This window comes from Marmota flaviventris, chromosome 6 (assembly GCF_047511675.1).
Source record: "Marmota flaviventris isolate mMarFla1 chromosome 6, mMarFla1.hap1, whole genome shotgun sequence".
In the NCBI taxonomy this organism is placed as follows: domain Eukaryota; kingdom Metazoa; phylum Chordata; class Mammalia; order Rodentia; family Sciuridae; genus Marmota; species Marmota flaviventris.
This window is the reverse complement of record NC_092503.1, coordinates 26,016,061-26,032,066: the sequence shown is the minus strand read 5'-3', so window position 1 is coordinate 26,032,066 and position 16,006 is coordinate 26,016,061. Positions and strand designations below refer to the sequence as shown.

Genomic DNA, 16,006 nt, shown 5'->3' with positions numbered 1-16,006 from the left:
CTTGGGTCCTTATTTGTGGTTAGCTGTTACCTCTTGACTATCAACTTGTCCTCCTACCTTCTCTTACCTACTAAGGATCACACCACAAATGTACTTGCCATTCTCTGGTAGTGTAGCCTTTCTTCATTTGTCTTGCATTTGTTCTTTGTACAAATTCTTCTTTGAAATTGCCTTCCTTTCCTAGTCTACTGGATAAATGCTATTCATCCTTTAAAAACCAGATCAATCATTCTCTTCTCCATGCAGTTTCCCTAACATTTCCAGCTGTGAGCTGTTTCCTTCTTTCACAGCCCTGGACCATCCCTGACATATGTTACCGAGACCCTCTATTTACATAGCTGGGAGAGCCACCATGTGTGAACTGACTCACCTGTCTTCCGGTGTCTGGCATTCAGTAGGAGCTCCCTATGTGAATTATGTTGAAGTATCAGTGGATTGGAGATATGATTTTTATTTGGTCAAGCTGGGGGAGCTAGATGGAGTTTTTGTCATTATTTCAATCTGCATGGAAAGAAAAGAGTTGGTTGAACAGCAAAAGCCCAAATTTTTGCAAGTCAGAGAGTCTCTAGAACTTCATCTCTGACTCACTGTACATACCAAGATATTATTCTCATGATCAAGAGATCAATACAAAGGCTTGACATCTTAATTTGTAGCATTTCATTTGCCTCCTTTTCTTTTCTTTTTTTAAAGATATTTTAAAGACGGACACAATATCTTTATTTTATTTATTTATATGTGGTGGTGAGGATCGAACCCAGTTCCTCAAGCATGTGAGGCAAGTGATCTACCACTGAGTCACAACCCCAGCCCCATGCTTCTTTTTCTTACTAATTTCCTTTTAATCTCCCTCCTTCACTTTGTTTTTGATACTATAAAATTGTTTACAAAAAATAATTTTGGTACTTTTTTTTTTTAGGTGTAGATGGACACAACACAATGCCTTTATTTTTATGTGGTGCTGAGGATCAAACCCAGGTCCCGCCTATGCTAGGCGAGCGCTCTACCGCTGAGCCACAATCCCAGCCCAATTTTGGTAGTTTGAAAACTTTGACAACATTCCCAAATAAGTTTTTATTGTCAATTGTGGTCTTTCTAAAGAAAGCCTGTTTTATAAACAATGAAAATATTCACTTTTTCAAAACTGAACCAAGTTCTAGTCAACACTTGCATGTTCTGGGATATAAAATGGTTCTGCAGTGATGGTATTTGTTTTAAAATGTTTATACATGCTTCTAATTTTTTGACTTTATAGACTCTATTTGAAATAAACAGATACCTGATTAGGGTCCAAGATGTAGTCCAACTCCATTGCTGTGATGAGGAGATAAGTTTCTCTTTAAGGTAAGCAGCAGTTAATTCCTCTAAGGCTGCGAAGACCTTAAGTGCTGGTGGCTGTTATTCATTTCGCATCTGTGGCCTTCAGTTACTGTGCCTGACATACTATATGTGTATGATAAATCTTTGCATTGAACAAAGAAGCTACATACAATCCCTCTGATGTAGTGCAAGAGGTATACTCTATTACCTTACATAAGTTCTATGCAGTTCTTGGGCAGATGGGAGAAAATAAATTGTCTTTACCAAGACCACAAACTCCATAGAAGCAGAACTTCTAGAGGTTGGTTACTTTTCTACTGAGAGAAGATTCAAGTATTATGGATTGCGCACCAATCATCTGTTCAACTATACAAAAGAGGGGAACATCTTATTATCCTCAAATAGTTGTTGAGGCTGGTATTAAAAATGACTTCACCTAGCAGAGCGCAGTGGCACACACCTGTGATCCCAGTGGCTTGAGGAAGGAGGATCTTGAGTTCAAAGCCAGCCTTAGCAACTTAGCGAGACTTTAGACAATTCAGTGAGACCCTATTTCTAAATAAAATACAAAAAAGGGCTAGGGATGTGGCCCAGTGGTTGAGTGCCCAGGGGTTCAATCCCTAGTACTAAAATAATAATAATATAACAACAACAACAACTTCACCACATGTAGTTTGCACAGTGCTCAGAGTAGTGCAAGAATGCCAATGTCCATAAATTAGTGTTCCATTCCTCCTTTAGAACAAGATGGACAAGTTCTTTCCTGTAAAGGTTCAGAGAGTAAATATTTAGGATTTGCTGGCCAAATGATCTCTGTGGCAATGACCTACCTTTGTCATTGTAGCAAAAAACCCTAACATAAATGATATAATACAAAAAATGTATGCTATTCATAAACAATATATAAATGGATATGTATGGCTTTGTTCCAATAAATCTTTATTTACAAAAACAGGTAATGGGCTATAGTTTGTTTATCTCTGCTTTAGAAAACTATCAAACTGAGCTCAGTGGTGGAGTGCTTGCCTAGCATGTGTGAGGCACTGGGTTGGATTCTCAGCACCACATATAAATAAATAAATTAAAGGTCCATTGACAACTAAAAATATATTTTAAAAAACTATTTTCCAGTATTAATAGCAAAGATAATGACCTAGCACATAATTAAGCAGAACTTCTCAAGGATGGTCACTTTTCTATTGAAAGAAGACCCAAGTGACCAAATGATCCCATTGCAATAAAAGTAAAAAGATGATTTCTTTCAATGAATATTTCAGCAACCATTTTCCAAAAGCATAGAGCCCTGGTGTAGATGGAAGAAATATTTACCTCTATTTCCACCTTGAGCAGATCATTAGTGAAAATCAAATTATACAGTAGTGTCTCATTGTCACAGTATTTTTGTTTCTTTTGTGCTGTTTTTGGCTAGTGACACTAGCAAAGAGCTACAATGATAGAAACTAGAGCCTAAAGCAGCAATTCTAAACTGCTGTGGTAGGACACATGCCAGGAATTGTTCCAGTTTGGGTTATTATTTGACCTTCATGTGTTCCTTCTTGAGCACTTCCTTTCCAAGTTTCTGTATTGTTTTCCTTCTATCTGCAGAACCTCCTTTAACATTTCTTGCAAAGCAGGTCTACTGGCAATTAATTGCCTCAATTTTGGTTTGAGAAATTCTTACTTCTACTTCATGTTTGAAGGAAAATTTTGCAGGCTATGTAATTCTAGGTTGGAGATTTTTTTATACTTATTTCACTCCATTCACTTCATGATGGAATAATTCCAAAGAGAAGTATAAAGTAATCATTATCCTTGTTCCTCTATAAATAGGTGTTTTGTTGTTCTTTGGATTCTTTCAAGGTTTTCTCTTTGTTTTCTGAAGTTAAGAGTGTATTATGTGTAGATATAGATTTTTTGGTATTTATTCTGCTTAGTATTCTCTGAGCTTCCTGGGCTTGTGTTTTGCTGTCAATAATTTTGGAAACTTCAGCCATTATTACTCCAAATATTTCTTGTTTCTTTCTCATCTCCATTTACTATTCCCATTACACACATGTGCTTTGAAATGTACTCATTACTTAAATATTCTGTTCCTTTCTTTTCCAATCTGGTCTTTTTTCTTTTTCCGTTGGAAAGTTTCTATTGACATATCTTCAAATATACTAATTCTTAACTCAGCTGTGTCCAGTCTACTGATGAGCCCACTAAAGAAAGGCATTCTTCATTTATGATTTTATTTTTAATATTTCTTTTTAACTTTCTTTTAAAAATTTCTGTTTACATGACACCTCTCTTCTTCCATGTGGTCTACTTTTCCTATTAGATCCCTTAATATATTAATCATAGTTAAAAAATTTCAATATCTCTACCTTCTCTGAGTCTGGTTCTGATACTTGGCCTTTTTTCAATCTGTTTTTGGCCTCTTAGGATGCCTTATAATGTTTTGTTGAAGGACAGACACAAAGTATCAGCAAAAGGAACTGGGCTAAATAGACCTTTTTAGTGTGAGGTTTTAGTTTATTTGGCTAGGAGGTAGGCTGTGTTTAACTGGGTTGAGGTCAGAGTTTGCAATTTTCCCTAGTGTCCTTGTTTTGGTCTCCCCTATTGTTTTTGGATTTCCTGGAAGATCTAAATAGGGTCTGACCCTTGTGGTTCTGTCAGCTGTATTATATGAGGGTACTATTGATATGGAAGTAAAGTGAGGGAAGGGGAAGCATTCTGTACTTCTTTGACCAGTGTTCAGTCTTTTAATGAGCCTATTGCCTGAGATGTGACCTTCGTAAGTGCTTCTCAGCATTTTTTCCAACTCTAAGATGAGGCGTGAAGGATAGAGAGGGCTGGAGTTAGATACTCTCCTTTTCCTGCAATGGTTATATTTTGGTAAAACCCAAGTTAGTTAAGTTCTGTTAAAAGTTCTCCTTGGGGCAGGACTTGGTTAAGGAGAACAGAACTCTCTGGACATATTTCAAAATGGCTACTTTTCATCTGCCCTGGGGAAGAATAAGGGGATTTTTCTCTGTCCTTCATCATAAGAACTTGTGGGTAAAACTCAGACCAGTGTGGGAACCCCTGATGTTTTCTCCCTTTCTCTTCTCTCCACAATCTCCTATAGTTAATCAATGAGCCTTTAAGTGTTTGATACTGGCTCTAGCCAGTAGTTGGTTTAAGATTGTATTGGTCTATCCAGCTTTTGGGGTGGTGGTTAACTCCGTGACTTCAGTTCTCTGGTAGATCTGAGAAGAGTTGTCAATTCTGAGGGTTTTTTCCATTTATTTTTTGTTATGAGGTTAGGAAAGACAACTTCCAAGCCCTTTACATGTCATTTGGGAATGGAAGTCTACTAGAATTTAGACTTGTCTTGGACAAGAGATGACAGTACATTTAAGAAGATTAAGATAATACTAAATTATTTTACACTCTGTGTGGTACATTTATATTCAAGTAGGCACGTTTTCTGATTACATTTATACTATTTGCCAATAAACATATATAACTTCACATTAACATTTGAAATTAAATAACTGCAAACAGGCTTATATTCTAAAATATTGCACAATATTTAGCCTGCAATCTTGTTTTGTCATTTTAGAAAATCACATAAAATAAAAGAATTGCCATTCCCATGATTTCCATCAGAGATTTTTACTAAAGCAAATACATTATGCTTATAGGTATGACAGTGACAGGAATATAAGGCTTTATAGTTTACCATGTATTTAACTATTCTACTTGATAAATTCATTACAATCTCTTGGTGAGGCAGGTAGGACAAGATCCTGGAGAATCCAACTTCAGTAAGTTGCCTGAGGTCACAGAACTATTAAAGGCTGGTCAGGAATTCACAACCTAGTCTCTCAGTGCACAGGCTGTCTCCACAGATCATAGGCAGGTGGAAAGATGAACTGAGCCTCCCTCATAATAAATTTACCAATGTAGCAGCAAGTACTAAACAAATAATTAACACTGAAAGAATGGGTAAATGTTTGCATTCTAAACAATTCTCTATTCCTCTGGAAATAGAGATGGAAGTCATAGAGTCATATGAAGAGCTAGGAATTTCAGAAGATATTTTTTCCATTGTGGACATAAACTGTAGTTTTAGATTATATTTAGCTTTTATAGTGTATTATGTATTTTGGAACTCTTATAACTTTTTTCCAGAAACACCAATCTTCATATATGTGACTTTAAGCTTGCTAATCTTTTTAAGTGTGGTTATTTACCAGGGCAACTATGCATTGGAGAAAGGGAAACACCCAGATTTTTTGGAGACACTAGACTCTTGGTTCTGAATTTAGTCCTACTCTAGGGACCCAAGAGCTATTGTGATCCCCAAGTCAGTGTGGAGACAGATGCTAGCTGTCAACTGTTCTGCTCAGATCAGCTCACGGTAGAAGCTGTTGTCCATTCCTTCTAAAGCTTTCATCCTGAAAATTTCTTTTAAAGTTTTATGTATTATAGGAGTTAGGTACTTTATGTCTTCTGATGTGGTCTAGTTAATGCATAAATAACACAGCACTTCTAGAATGGAGTTAAGAATTTACACTAGAGTAACTGTGTTCCATTTTCCTGAGTCATTCATTATTTATAGATGAGCAAAGAAATCCTGTCAAAATTCAGGGAAAAAGCAAATGCCCTAATCTTGGAGTTGATTCTGAGTGTAAGCATTGGTAGCATTCTGAAACATTACATAGGATCCATAATTTCCACTCTACTTGCTTTATTAGGTTGATATTAAAGATCAAATTATTTGCTTTTGCATATTTAAAAGAGTTATTAAAACTTTTTAAAAACCTTTTGGTGCTTTTTGTCTATGGATGAAAATTGTTGGAGAGCTTGAGGGGCTTAATTTAGTAAATGGCTTTTGAAAAACTTTTTCTAGATTAAAATTTTATATATATATATGCATATATGTATTTAAATATGTATAAAACTTTGTATGGGATACTGGGATTGAACACAGGGTCTCATGCAAAAGGGCTTTTCCACTGAGCCTCATCCCTAGCTTTTTTATCTGTTATTATGAGACAGGGTTTTGCTAGATTGCCTAGGCTGGCCTGAAACTGATTCTTCTTGCCTCAGCCTCCTGAGTGGCTGGGATAACCAAAGACAGAAAGGAAAAGTTTGAAAGGAATAGCTGGCTCAAGGAGCTGGAATACTACTGTATTTCTATCTATCCACACACCCACAAACCTCATACTTCCTTAATACTGTACAAATAGCTGAAACCTAAAGTATATATAAAATTCCCTGGAATTTTAACTCCTGGATGTAGTCCTTTGCTCAGCTCTTATGTGAGGTGAATAGGGAGCCTACATCCTGAGAACAAATTTTTACCCCTCAAACATCAGATAGAGCTCTAATCTCTAGAGTATACAAAGAACTCAAAAAGTTAAACAACAAAAAAGCAAATAACCCAATCAACAAATGGGCCAAGGACTTGAACAGAAACTTCTCAGGATATACAATCAATCAACAAATACATGAAAAAATGCTCACCATCTCTAGCAATCATAGAAATGCAAACTAAAACTAAGATGCCATCTCACTCCAATAAGAATGGCAGCCATTATGAAGTCAAACAACAATAAGTGCTGGTGATGATGCAGGGGAAAAAGGTACACTCACACATTGCTGGTGGGACTGCAAATTGGTGCAGCCAATTTGGAAAGCAGTATGGAGATTCCTTGGGAAGCTGGGAATGGAACCACCATTTGACCCAGCTATTCCCCTTCTCGGACTATACCCAAAAGACCTAAAAAGAGCATACTACAAGGACACTGCCACATCAATGTTTATAGCAGCACAATTCACAATAGCTAGAATGTGGAACCAACCCAGATGCCCTTCAATAGATGAATGGATTAAAAAATGTGGCATTTATATACAATGGAATATTACTCAGCACTAAAAAATAACAAGATCATGGCATTTGCAGGGAAATGGATGGCATTAGAGCAGAATATGCTAAGTGGGATTATGCCAATCCCTAAAAAACAAATGCCGAATGTCTTCTCTGATATAAGGTGGTTACTCAAAATGGGATAGGGAGGAAGAGCATGAGAAGAAGACTACCACTAAATAGGGAAGAGAGGTGGGAGGGAAAAAGAGGGAGAAGGGGTGTTGCACGGAAGATGGAAGGAGAACCTCATTGTTATATAGAATATATATATATGATGTTGTGATGAGAAAAAGAAAAAAAAAAAGTGTGTCACATTAGATTGGATAGAGAGAAGTGATGGGAGGGGAGGGGAGGAATAGGGTGGATAGGAAGGGCAGCAGAATAGAATAGACATTATGATTGATGTATGTACATTCCATGTATGTATTATATGTCAAAATACACTCTGCTCTCATGTAGGACTAAAAAAAAAATAAAAATAAATCGTATGGTAAATAAATAAATAAATAAATGACTTAAGTGCCTTACTTCTCAAAGTGTGGCTGGCCTGTAGGTCAGTAGAATCAGCAACACAAGGGAGCTTACTAGAAATGCCATCTTATGCAGGTGTCATGGAGAACCTGGAATTCTTTGATGAAAGTACAGAACTCATTTGACTAATCTATCTTGGGACTAATCCATACTCTTGGGATTCCTATCTGATAGAAATTAACAGCGAATGTAAGAAATTTGTTTATGTGTAAGGAACTAGGAATTAGTTGGTGGCAAGGGGGAAGAGGACCAAAACTTCTAAACAAGGTAAAATGTCCATCTGTAGTGGAAATAAATAAGTCCATTCACACCATTAAGTACTATTTAGCTATTTAAAAAGAATGAATTAAAACCAAGTAGTTAGATCAAAATGATTTTCATTGCTGAGAAAACCAGAAAAGAAAAAAAAAGTGGGGAATAATATTGGCATTTTTGTAAAATAATGGAAATTTCCCTGTAAATAAATGTGTGTATACATGCGTGATTACCTGAGCAATACAAAGAAATTGAAGGATATGCATTGGGTTGGAAAGTTGGGTCACATGAGTAGAGGGAGGAGTGAGCCAAGCACAATGGAAAAAGGAGAAAAAGTAATGTACATATTTGTACATTAAATAAGAACCAATTGCAAGACTGGTGTACTTAAAAATTTCTATAAAAATGTATGCTCTAAATGGATAATTTAAAAATTAATATTGAAGATAAAGAATGAGACTTCCCTTGAATAAGCATACACAAATTGACTCCCTTCATTAAATTCCCAAGGGTTGCTTGACAGTCATAAAATAATTATATTCTCTATCAAAACATTTAGGTTTCGGGCTAGGTCATGGCTCAGTGGTAGAGTGTTTGCCTTGCATGTGTGAGGTAGTGGGTTTGAATCTCAATACCACATAAAAATCTTGTGTCCATTTACAATTAAAAAAATATATTTAAAACCCCCAAACATTTAGCTTTCTTCATGTAGCCATTCCTGAATGGGAGGGGCATGGGAGCCATGGGGAGTGGTTTGGGTTCCTGGGCTCCTCCCCAGTCTATTACTGGACATCATTACTCTCAAGTATGATGCTCTGTTAGTGTACTCTCACAGTATAACCCACACTAGAGCACAGTGAAACCCACCAATGAACTGCTCCAACAACAGAAATCAAAGAGCATAACTGGGGGATGGTGTTGTGGCTCAGAGTTACAGTTCTTGCCTAGCATGGGTGAGACACTGGGTTCAATCCTCAGCACCACATAAAAATAAAAACATAAATAAAAATAAAGGTATTGTGTTCACTAACAATTAAAAAAATTTTAAAAAGTATAACTGGCTAAGGACACCAAATTTTGCTTCTTGATAAACATGCCTACAGCTGACCATGTTAGTAACCCCAGTAAAAATGAAAAACTATCTTTTACCTTGCATGCTGATCAATCAAAATGAAAAACTTACTTCTACCTAGTATTTAAATGTCTCTTTCCCCTCTACTTAAAGACACCTTGTGCCACACTCATGTTTCCCTAAGAGATAAAACAAAAACTTATTTCTCTCACACTGCCCAAATATGCCTGGCACAAAACACTAAACAAGTTTAAAAAGAGAATCATAATAAGAAGATAATGCCAAGTGAAGTTAGCCAATCCCAAAAAACCAAATGCCGAATGTTTTCTCTGATATAAGGAGGCTGATTCATAGCAGGGTTTGGGAGGGGGAGCATGAGAGGATTAGATGAACTCTAGATAGGGCAAAGGGGTAGGAAAGGAAGCGAGGGGGCATGGGGGTAAAAAAGATGGTGGAATGAGATGGACATCATTACTCTTAAGTACATGTATGAAGTCACGAATGGTGTGAATATACTTTACATACAACCAAAGATATGAAAAATTGTGTTCTATATGTGTAATATGAATTGTAATGCATTCTGCTGTCATATAACAAATTAGAATAAAAAATTTAAAAAACTACATGCTTTGTAAAACGAAGAAAATAAAAGGAGCTATAATTTCAAAACAAAACAAAGAACCATAATATGATTCTTCATAAAGGAGCGAAAATTCAATGTTCATTTTTCCCACACTGATTATGAACGACTCCATCCAGTAACTTGATGGCTCCCAATATTGGTCTGAGAGAGACAGTGGGAAATAATCACATCAGGAGGAAAATCTTACTGTGAACGTGATGTGCACTTGAAAAGTCTGGAGTGGGGTCAAAATCTTAACTAGGACTTATTAAAGAGGCTTAACTGTTTAACAAAGCACATATATACATATATGAAAACTCTTCCCATTTCCATTTTAACACAGGCTCTATGAACAAATTCGTGATCTCAGCTTCTTCCTCTTCAATGATGCACTGCTTGTTTCTAGCCGGGGCATATCTCACACTCCATTTGAAAGGACTTCAAAAACAACCTACCAGTTCATTGCATCAGTGGCCCTTCACAGGTTACTGATAGAAGATATTCCAGATTCCAAGTGTATGTATTTATTCCTTTAAGAGCAAATATCTTTATAAAGTTCATCAACTATTAAAATAGAAAAGGACTGTTTTCCTTTTAGCAGGAAAAGGACTGGAGTTACAACTTGCTAGCTTGCAAATAATTCCCTAAACATTAGAATTTTGTTAAACTTTCATCTATCTCTGAAATAGCAAAAAAAAAAAAAAAAAAAAAAAAGGAATGTTGGCATTATCAGACAAGTCCCCTAGATATCAGGAACAGAGCTTTCAAAATCACAAAGGGAGGCAAGACCCCATATCATCCTGAATTCTTTTGAGAGTTCTGAGTTCAGAGCTAGAGTTCTTAACCACTAAGCAGTAAAGTCTGAAGATGTTAGAGACTTAAAACACCACTTTAGATTTTCCTCTATTACTTCTTTATTCTACTAGGACTATATAGCTACTACAAACTTGTATTGTACCTTTTCTTCCTAAAATTCACATTGAAGTTGGGAGTTTTTCTATAAAGGAATTAACAAACTTGCATAGGCTGCTTAGTAATTTGAACATTTTATCTATACTAATTCCAGTGGAAATCACAAAAAAGAAATCCTACTTAACCTGTTATGCCTACTTTCAGTTATCATCCTGCACTCTACTTCTCAACTTAAAAGGACCAATCTCTTTCCTATACTTATTAGGCCAATTTAAATGTAACACTCTCATTCCAATATTTTCCAATGCATGTAAAGAAAGGAGTTAATGTTAAAGCAGGAATCAAGATCTTAGAGAAGAAATTAACTTGAATAAAAAAACTATTTCTCAATAGCTTCTGCTCCATTCTAAATCTGAGCATTAGGGAAAAAAGAATGCTAAGTGTGGGAATAAATATTTCTACCTAGAAAGTATCTGAAGGTAAAAAGGGTTAGCTACCCATAATCATAGTGTATGAAACATGTTTCTTTTCTTCAGTTCATTTCCTTTCATGATAACCAGCTATACTCTGTGAAACTGTTATATAACCTAACAGTGGGCAGGCACTGAATTAAGTACAGTACCTGGCTTTGTCACTGGCACCTCATAACAAAGTTGTCTAGGTCTAGCTCTCAGCATGTCTAATTATAGTAACTATTAGTAAAGATCTTCATCAATTCCAGTTCTTCATGGAGTGACTGAGATTAAGAAATTAAAGAATACCACATCATCTACCATTTAGTCTTTCAAATAATTGCTAATTATAAAGATTATTTTAGATTATGACATATTTAATCATTAATTTTAGGAAGTTATGTTCTAAACTAGGCTTGTGTTTGTGTTGAACCCTTAATTTTAGGTTTCAAAGAATTCTTAAAGATGACTTGGTCAGTCCTTGAAATTTAAAACATTTTCTCTTTTTGTTACTGTAAAGAATAATTTGTGTACCTTAAACGCTTTCACAGATGTCAAGAATGCATTTATTCTTCAAGGTCCAAAATGTGAATGGATTTGTGCTACTGAAGTAGAGGATGACAAATTCCTATGGTTGTCAGTACTCAAAAATGCGATCAAAAGCAGTATGGACAAGTGAGACTGGACTTGAAGAAAACATCAGGGGTGTCAATTCTCCCTGGCAAAGACAGAAAATGTTGTTCTTCTGTTCTAGGGTATCCAGTAAGAAGCAGAATGATGATCTGTTGTGGATGATGAGAAGATGAACTAGGATGACCCATAAGATTTCTTCCAACTTTTGAACTTCATTATCTAAAAGTTTTGTGGGGCTGGGGATAGCTCTATTGGTAGAGTGCTTGCCTCTCATGCACAAGGTTCTGGATTCAATCCCCAGTACCACTACCCCCACAAAAAAATTAAAAAAAAATAGGCTTTTATAACACAGTCATGTGATCAGTTTAAAATTTTGAACCATTTCTTTTGGTAGTTATTTTTCCTGGACATTATTTAAAATAATTTGACTGATGTAATGAGTCCTAAGAGAGCAAGCATTTTGTGCAAAGTTTTTTTTAATCATCTAAAGAAAAAACACTAGAATGAAAAGTTTAAATGACCATTCTAGAAAGCTTAATTTGTTGATCTGCAATCTTTAAAATTTTCATAGAACAATTACTGATTAAAAAATACATAAGAAATATAAGTGACAACTTTCTAAAACACTTGTTAATTACATCCTTAATATGAATGTAATCCTCTAGCAAACAAAAAAGTACCATTACAAAGCACTAGATTTTTTTGTATTTAGTTTTTTTTTTTTTTTTTTTTTTTTTGCTGCAAAACTTAGAATATCCAAATAAGGAGGTTTAAAAATATTGTTGATATTGTCAAATTAGAAGGCCACTGAAAAATAAGCCATTTTTAAGAAACAAAAATAAATGGAAACCTAGTGAAACTGCCTGTAATGGGACTTAGCTTAATAAAATCAAATAAATTAAGACAGCTCTGTTTAAAACAAAGAAACAGCAAAATAGAAGTTTCCTGGGCCTTTAAAGCCTTTATTAGCATGTTTAGCTAATAAAGGTTATAACTTGGGGCCACCTGGAAGCTTTAGCTGATGTGTGCAGTAGTAATATTTATATCTACTTAATGATAAATGAAAGTTATATAATCTTGGAAGCTTTAGGTCGCCAAATTCCTTTTTGCTTGATAAAGTAATAAAATTTACTAGTACAGTTTAGGATTTTTATCCTGGGTTAAACAATGAAACTAATTCCTTCTAATTCTTAAAAATTTAAATTCTTATGAAAAATATACAAAAGTTAAAATACGTATGTACTGTTCTTTTTAGTGTGAAATCACACTTCTGATTCTATTATGATATAGCCCTGTAGTTTAACATCTATGATACAACAGACAGAATAACTTTAAAGACAATATCTGTTGTTAGCAAGAATGCAAATTTATACATGTGATCCCAATGTATGATATAAAACAAATTGTAAGATAGTATATTATCCCAAATAGGGTATACTCCAGAAACTTGTAATAGGAAAACCTATCTATATGGCAAAAAGAACAAGTGACAAGATAGTGAAAGGTAAACAGAAATCTTAAGGAATTTCCATTTCTTCTATAACTGATATCCTTGGAAATTTAGAAGCACATTAATTTAAAATAATCTCAGTAATAACTTCTAAAAAAGTTGACAGCATCAATCATGTAAAATTGACATGGCGATGTTTCTGAATGGGCAGTATTTATGGAGTGGTTTCACAGTTTTTCCTTTATCTTGAAGGGACAATTTAAAAGGCCCATCTTCATAGACAGCTCATAAGTTTCTATGATTGCTGCTGAAAAATTCTAAGTCTCTGATGAAACTGGTCAAAATATGACAAGGAAAACTAGTACCTGACCCCCAAACTGATATGTAAACGATGCTTAAAGAATCATCTGGGTATTTAAGAAAGTAGAATATTGCAGATAGGAGGACTCCACTCAGTAAATTAGCTTCTGGTAAAAACTATCTTATCCAACATAGTTCTTTGAAGTAAAAATTACATAGAAAACTAATTTTAAAGCTTTTTTTTTTTTTACAGAATATAGATGTTTTATATAACATATTAAGCCTAAAAGGATAAATCAAGTTTATTTTTGTTTTCCTTATTTCCTTATTGCAAAGATTTCTGAGTGTATGCTTGAGCCCATACTGTCAATCAAATCTGTATGTGGTTTTGCCATATAAATATGATGGACCAATATTATATTTTCCTGATGCTGCAAAAGAGCAGAGGTGGGATATGCCAACAAACACAATGTATCCTCCAGAAAAAGTCATCCTGACCCTTTTATTGTTGAAATTAAAAAAAAAAAAGAGATACTTAAATACAATGGTGAACATATAGGGCAAAACAGAATCATAAAATTTAATTTTGAATTAAGCAGTGAGCTGAATATTTGGGCCTCCAAATTGGCTTTGAACCCAAAACCGCTTAAAAATGGGGTATGTTCACAGTTAACGGCAATTGGCTTATAGGTGAGAGAATGGTCGAAGTTGTTCCAGTTGAACTTCCAGGGAAATTCTCTCCTCAAGAACATCCTGAAAAAGATATCAAGTCCAAGTTATATTCAAAAATATATAAAAACAAAGACACATTTAACAACAACTCTGAAAACAATTTGCTTTTGTCAAGGAGACTAATGGACAACTATTCATATTTTGAAAGTATACATCACTTTAGAAAGGTAGTTTCTTCATACATTGAAAATATGATCCTAGTAACTTAAATCTTTCTTACTATGTAAATCAAGTAATAAAATGTTTTTAAGCCAGTTATTAGGAAAGTTAACATTTGCAAAGAATGGGTATTTCTATAAAAATTTTATATAAAGCCAGCCTCCTAAATAAACTGTTAGATGAATTAGTTAACACAGATTATTTTCCCTAGTGATGTCATTCAGTTATAGCAACTTCTGGATCCCATTTTGAGTTCCGGTCCCCAAAGGAAAAATTCATTTTGCACCCAGATTTTTTAATTACTGTTGATTCTGAGGAGTCTTTTCAAGTAGCCACAAATTCTAATTTTTTCTTCTTCTTCTCTGGAACCTTAGGTAGAATTCTCAGGTTCCATCCCAGACCTACTAAATCAGAATTTGCATTTTAATACAACCCTAGATTATTTATATATACATTAAAGTTTATAAACCACTGGTTTATAAGACATGAGGGCTTAATAATGTGAGTGATTCTGAGTATAATTATTTTATTCATTCAAATAAATCATAGTGCATAATGGGGAAAAACCCCTCATTCATCTCAAGTATTGGATAACAGTGGAACACATTACATGGAAATACCATTTTTATTTAAGGTCTGTCTTTTCTATTTCTACATGTAAGATAATCTAAATTTTCTCCACCCCTTGTCATCTTTAAGTTCCTTTAATATAATCTGAGTAGTTTTTGGTAAAAAGATAAACTACAAGCAGTCAAATCATCTAATAATTACTTATAATGCAAAGAGCTATGTATGTGATGTATGGTGTGCCTGAGGTTACAGGGTTTCTTTTCTTTAAGTTTTTATATGAAAGTTAAGGAACATTATAGGAACTGTAATTCTTGTATCTATATAGGATAAGGCAATGTATATCAGAATTGAGTTTCAAAAATTTCTTTTACTACTAAAAAATTCAGTGGCTAATACAGCATTTTAGATATACAGTTCTCTTGATATGAGGGAGATTTCATGCAAGCATAAAACCTGTTGGATTCTCTTTAACTTCCTCCACAACTCTGGGCCTGTGGAAATTCCCAAATAATGTATCACAAACTATATTACCTTTAATTGTTGTTGCAATTCACTATTCAATCTGGCCAAAACTGTGTTGGTTTCCTTATTGCGTCTAATTGATGCCTGAATAGCTTTCTTATCTTTCCCAATGGATCTGAGGAAGTAAAGAGGACAAAAACCAAAACCTTTATTTCTTTACCTGAACTCATTGTTCCCTGATCTATTTTTGAGCATGGAAAGAACAGGGAACATCTTTTTCCTTATTAACACAGCTCAAAACCTCACTTAGTTAGTTTCAATGGTCAACTAAAAACATATAAGCTTCAGAAGCTTTTGTTTATTTTTGCTATTGTTTTAATTACTGAAAATCCCAAGATTTTTTTTTTCTGTTTTCCATCTTTTTCCTTTGCATCGTACTGGTGATTGAATCCAAGGTGTGCTCTCCCACTGAATCACATTTTCACCCCCCCCCCCTTAAATATTTTTTTTAGTTGTCAATGAACTTTCATTTTATTTATTTATCTATTTATTTGTGTGGTACTGAGAATCAAACCCAGTGCCTCCACATACTAGGAAAGTGCTCTACCACTGAGCCACAACTCCAGCCCTATAT

General features: G+C 34.7%; 2 protein-coding genes across 11 annotated transcripts in view; one reads left to right on the top strand and one right to left on the bottom strand.

Annotated features, from left to right (window-relative positions):
• Ect2l (epithelial cell transforming 2 like) overlaps positions 1 to 12,027 on the top strand; it is a 91,410-nt gene extending 79,383 nt beyond the window's left edge. Inside the window, exons 21-23 of the mRNA XM_071613871.1 lie at positions 1,256 to 1,344; positions 10,046 to 10,218; positions 11,618 to 12,027. Of these exons, the coding sequence (XP_071469972.1) occupies positions 1,256 to 1,344; positions 10,046 to 10,218; positions 11,618 to 11,745 (390 nt within the window). The 3' untranslated portion in view covers positions 11,746 to 12,027. The remainder of the gene's footprint in view (positions 1 to 1,255; positions 1,345 to 10,045; positions 10,219 to 11,617) is intronic.
• A 1,899-nt stretch (positions 12,028 to 13,926) lies between these two features.
• The window catches only part of Reps1 (RALBP1 associated Eps domain containing 1), a 76,209-nt gene continuing 74,129 nt past the window's right edge, over positions 13,927 to 16,006 (bottom strand). For all 10 annotated transcript variants that reach the window (XM_027938455.3, XM_027938456.2, XM_027938457.2 and 7 more), the window contains 2 exons: positions 15,442 to 15,547; positions 13,927 to 14,202 (listed from right to left, as the gene is read on the bottom strand). In XM_027938455.3, the coding sequence (XP_027794256.1) occupies positions 14,134 to 14,202; positions 15,442 to 15,547 (175 nt within the window). In that variant the 3' untranslated portion in view covers positions 13,927 to 14,133. The remainder of the gene's footprint in view (positions 14,203 to 15,441; positions 15,548 to 16,006) is intronic.